Raw genomic sequence first — 5,000 nt, 5'->3', positions numbered from 1 at the left:
AATGAAATGATGATTAAAAGCCAGGGTACTAGCCACGGCCTAGACCGTCTCGGACCGCGATATGCCACAGCTGCGCCACGCCATCGTGATGATGGTTTCCCTTTTTACCAGTTGGTCCAATCCTTCGCGAAGGGGCATAGGTCGAGGCGAAGCGCGTATCCTTCAGCGAAATAGACTACAACTAATCTCATCTGGCATTAGCATGGGATATGGTATGGTTTCCGGCGTAGGGAAACAGAAACACCGAGAAAGATAATTCATTTAACGTGTTACCGTACACCATCACTCGTCACACCTGACACACCCGGACAGATTGAGATGGGATGTGGTAACATTTTTGGCACAAAACCGAACGAAATGAATTATCTTATTCGAGCTCTTCGTGTCCTTCGGGAACCATACCAATCTGCTGCTACTCAGGACCGCGCTAGACTAATCCCTGGATGCGCTGGAGGTAGTAATTAAAAGTTCCCTCCAACGAATTTCCCGGCTCGTTAGGTGGTGCCGGACAGCGATATCACTGGGCGGTCGGTTACAAATTCAATCCCCGACCGACCTGGTATAGTGTTGGGCCACCTGTTTTGCGGTAGGTGCTCGTTTGAAAAAACAAGAGAAGCGTTAAATAAAATTTCATGTTTGGAAAGAAAGTTTCCGCTTTCGGCAGCAGGAGGCCGCCAGTGCTTTTCCGTTGCTGACTTCCGATGTCGCAAAGAAGAGATCGAGTCCCTTCGGTTGAGGGTGAGGTATTGTGTTTACCTTGGCGGTGGGTGGTGGTTGGACGAAAGTGATACATACACAACGCGGCGAAATCACGACCCTCGCGACCTGCGGTTTGCACTCTTGAGCGGATTAGTGTCAATCTTTTCAGCCATCACCACACCGTACCACAAACGTGACCACAAGCCATCATTTTGGGAATTATGTTTCTCGGAACCGCGCCCATACCCGCTACCATCTTGTGCGAGCTTTAAGCTCGTCCGGAGCCCGCGTGAGTGTCCCTTGATAAGTTGGCAAAAGGAATTTATTAATTGCGTTAGCAAGTGCCGCGGGGGGCGTGCATCCAGCCATCCGTTTCGCGTTTGCTTTGCCGATTTAACGGTCGAGCCTGCTGCTCGAGTTGCCAGAAGCGGTGCGGTGTTTGCACATAATGGAACGCTCTGCTTCTCACCAGAAACGCCAGATTAACCGGGAGCAGCATCCACGAAGAAGCGTAAACAGCCCAGCGCATTGATGGCAAGGGGCGAACATCGATAATGGGACAAAGTCAATGTCAACGGTTTGGTGCCGCGGCGAGCGGATCCGCGTCCACTTGTTTGTCGCACGCAATCATCCTTATCGCACGAGCACGTTAGGTGCGTGCCCCTCCGGGGCCGGGATCGAAAATTCGATCCGAAACATCGTCGAATCGCTGGTACGGTACCGGTAAGCAATTCTGCGGATGTCATGCCTGGACGGATGCCAAGGCCCGCTCGCCTCCCGCCCGGACGGATGGTGGAATTGGCAAATTGCTGAAACAACACCGGGAGGGAATGCGTTCACTCAATTGAAATAGGTTACATAGCGATCTCAATCTAAGCGTAGTTTCGTTCGGCCGCTTTCATCTCCAAGCTACAGGTGGTAGGATGATGCGGATTGATTGTTTGGGGTTAGTAAAATATTGTGGCAAACATTTCATCAAAGTTTCCTCTTAAACGGAAACGTCTTTTATATAGAAATTTTACTAAATGTATTGAATTGAATTATATTAAAAGTTTACTACCCAATCCACAGAAGCGAATCAACGTCACCAAGTCTCATCTACTAGTGTACGACCAAACACTCCCCAAGCACACCACAACGGCGACGTAACCATATCCAATCGCGCCCATCAGACAGGAAACCGACGATAAGGAATTGAGCGAAAACAACTGACCTTCGCCGTGATTCGTAAATTACTTCAAATTGCAGCCAGTTCCCGGTGGATCCGTCGTTGTCATATGCTCGGGCTAGGAGGACATCGAATTGTCGAGAGGTCTCGACAGAGGACTGCGTACTCAGATCTGTCACATCAATGCCATCACCGCGGTCAGCCCTGGGTGGTGGTTGCCAATTGCAGCATTGACTGCACCTATCCGCACGATGCATATTGAGTGGTTTTGAAGGGTCCGCAATGATGGATCGGTCATCTGAATCGTTTGGTTTTGTGTTTGCTTAAAGGGGTCATAAAGAGGGTTCAGGTCCGGCACCATTCGTTTTTCGATGGATTTTATCTGCTTCTAGATCGGTCTAGCTGAAACGATAATAATGTACGCCATTGCTGCTGCTGCTACTGCTAATCGGTTTACGCTCGATTATTTTTGTGGAGATACGATGATGTTTTGGCTTTAGCTTATCAACGTGGTCGAGAGGTTTAGGTCGCTCAGTAGAAGCCGGCAGTTCCTCACCCGATAAGACGCACCTCACACAAGTTTTAAGGGCCCCGCCGCGCTAAGGTCATGAGCATCGTCGAGCAGAAGGCAGGAGGTTTGTTTACACCGCCCAGATTCCGTGAAATGCTTTTCGCACGTTTCGATAAGAGCATGCTCGGTGTTCCGGTAGCATCACTTACCACTTGTCTTAATTAATACCGCCAATGATTTCGATGACCAGACTGTTCGGGCCCCATTAAACTGACTCTCCTCCTGTCGTTGGTCAATGGTATTTTTATGGTGTGCATAGGTTCGTCCACGGATTCGCGCGCCTCTTCGCTCCCACTCGTGCGATCATCATCAGCATCATCATCATTAAACGGCATCAGTTCTATTGACAATCTGCTCGGCGGAGGCCGAATAATGTGCCGTTCGTCTTCGTGCCGCTTCGGTATGCTGCTAGAGCATGCTCGAGCATGGATGGCATATCGAGCGCGTTGCATCGCATGGCTCAGTTGCTTCCCATCAACCGGTACGGTCGGTCACGAGGTTGAATGTAGCCGGCGCGGGTCGTTCGGTCGGTCAGTTCCTTCTCCGGCTTTACGTACGCGGCGTGCTAGAGAGTGCGACCCAGCGAGCGAGTGTTTTGTGTGCCCAAAAACCCCCTGTGTCCTGGTGCTGGTGCTGCTCCTGCTGGTGGTGGTCGTTCCGGTTGAGTGGCATCCACAGCGTCGTGACACACACACGGTACACTCGGCCACGAAAACCATGCCCACCATTCCGCCGCCACCGATCCGTGACCTGGACGGGTTGCTTGCACCCGTCCTACCGTCCGGGACCCGTGTGCTCCGGTATGAGGCGGAGTTTCTAACCGCGCCCGGAGACAACTATGGTAGCACCATGCTGGCCGTGACCGTGCACACCACGCGGGACGTCACCGACCGGGAAGAGAAGGTAAAATGCCACGTCGTCGTCGTCTCCGTCGTCGTCTCCGTCGTCGTGGTAGCCGCCGCCGCCGCCGTCGTCACTGCGGCTGTCGAACGTCACCGATCCTTGGGTGACAGCATTGTACTTCAAGGAACAGCCTCCTTCGGTCGCAGCGACAGGCACATCGGCGACGAAATTAGTGCCTTTGGTAGTAAATTAATCAACCCACGGCCGTCGGTGTTCTGGCCTGTGGAGGGTAGGCCTGGTGCGCGTGGTCTCGTGGCACACCGCACCGCAAAGTCAACGGCGCCACACGCCACGACGCGTGCCCGTAGTAATGGGCACGTATTAATCACGCCAATCGACGGAACTTCGCACGACGTGTTCCCTAAAGACATTTAAACCTCTCCAAACCCTTCCCCTTGCTTGCTTTCTCATTTCCGGTTTGTTAATTTTGTCGCTGTCGGTCGTGGTGATGGAGGCGCCTGGCAGCTGGTAAACTTTCACCCTTTGTTGGCCAAGGGATGTCTTCCAGGAATTGGTTCAAAATTCAAAAATAAAGTGCACCCCCAGAGAAGGAGCGTAGAGGGGTAGCCTTCAATCATCACCAAAAAGGATCGATACTATGTGACAGGTGAACTCGAATCCCTGCCAGCCGCGAGCAGCGGCTCGGAGTTCCATTTCCATTAGTGGCCTGTTGCTGCCCATGATGCTTCTTTTTCGATACATTTGCTGGTCCGGGGTGCGCTCTGGTTTATGTATGTGTCCGGGACATAACCATCACCGGTCGGGCGAGTCAAGGGGTAGCCATAAATTGTAAATTAAATCCTGTCCGTGCTTGGAGGCCACGAACGCCACTCGATGCCACCCTTGGGTCGAAGACAAATGATCTCCAGCATCCCAGCATCATCCCGTGACACACATGAATCCGTAGGGTGGGGGCCCCCCTTTGTGCTTTTTGCTTTCTCATGCAAGCATCCCACCCATAGGGATGCTCGGGCATTGCACGAGGTTTACTTCCATCCAATCGGCATCGATTGAGAGCACGTGAGTGCGCGGGATCGAATGGAATGCTCCGGATGGTACTCCTAGCTCCTAGTGTGTGCCTTTGACAGGGAAGGGAAGAAAACAAAAGTAAAATGTAATATCCATAAAACGGGAAACCATCGACGGTATACGGTGCGAGGATCGTTGAAAGGTGACGAGAGAGATGCACTGCACCAACCGGTCCGGTGAACGATCCAGCTTTGTGCTTATTGGAATTCACCCTCCTCTCTGGTGTTCAATACCCACGAGGTAAAGGTGTTGAGCTGTGGGATAAGCGAGAAGCATAGTGAGGAAGATAAGGTTTCTTCTTTTAAAATGTGAAACCACCCCCCCATTTTTCCGGGAAATGAAAAGCGAAGAGCACTCGGTGTTATTTGCCCACTCTGGCCACTCTTGCGGACACACACACACACACACACGTTGCGACCTCATATTGCGAAGCCGGTGCGAGATTCGGTGAAGGATTCCGTATTTGCATTGACACTTTGATGGATGATATCGGCGGGATCAATGGGTTCGAAATAGCCAGTGCCAAGTGCGAGCGATTAGCCTATTGCACTGTGTGTGTGTGTGTGTGTGTGTGTGTGTGTGCGCACCGGGTTGCCGCAATCGAAACGCATAAATCAATGAGCAAATTGG

At 51.8% G+C, this 5,000-nt stretch overlaps 1 protein-coding gene across 1 annotated transcript in view; it reads left to right on the top strand.

Moving 5' to 3' along the window:
• The first annotated feature begins 2,916 nt into the window (after positions 1-2,916).
• The window catches only part of LOC125951543 (uncharacterized), a 5,541-nt gene continuing 3,457 nt past the window's right edge, over positions 2,917-5,000 (top strand). The window contains exon 1 of the mRNA XM_049680467.1: positions 2,917-3,341. Coding sequence (XP_049536424.1) covers positions 3,156-3,341 — 186 coding nt within the window. The 5' untranslated portion in view covers positions 2,917-3,155. The remainder of the gene's footprint in view (positions 3,342-5,000) is intronic.

The sequence above is a fragment of the Anopheles darlingi genome, chromosome 2 (assembly GCF_943734745.1).
Source record: "Anopheles darlingi chromosome 2, idAnoDarlMG_H_01, whole genome shotgun sequence".
In the NCBI taxonomy this organism is placed as follows: domain Eukaryota; kingdom Metazoa; phylum Arthropoda; class Insecta; order Diptera; family Culicidae; genus Anopheles; species Anopheles darlingi.
Note: the sequence above shows the minus strand (reverse complement) of the source record. Positions and strands in the feature narration are given on the sequence as shown.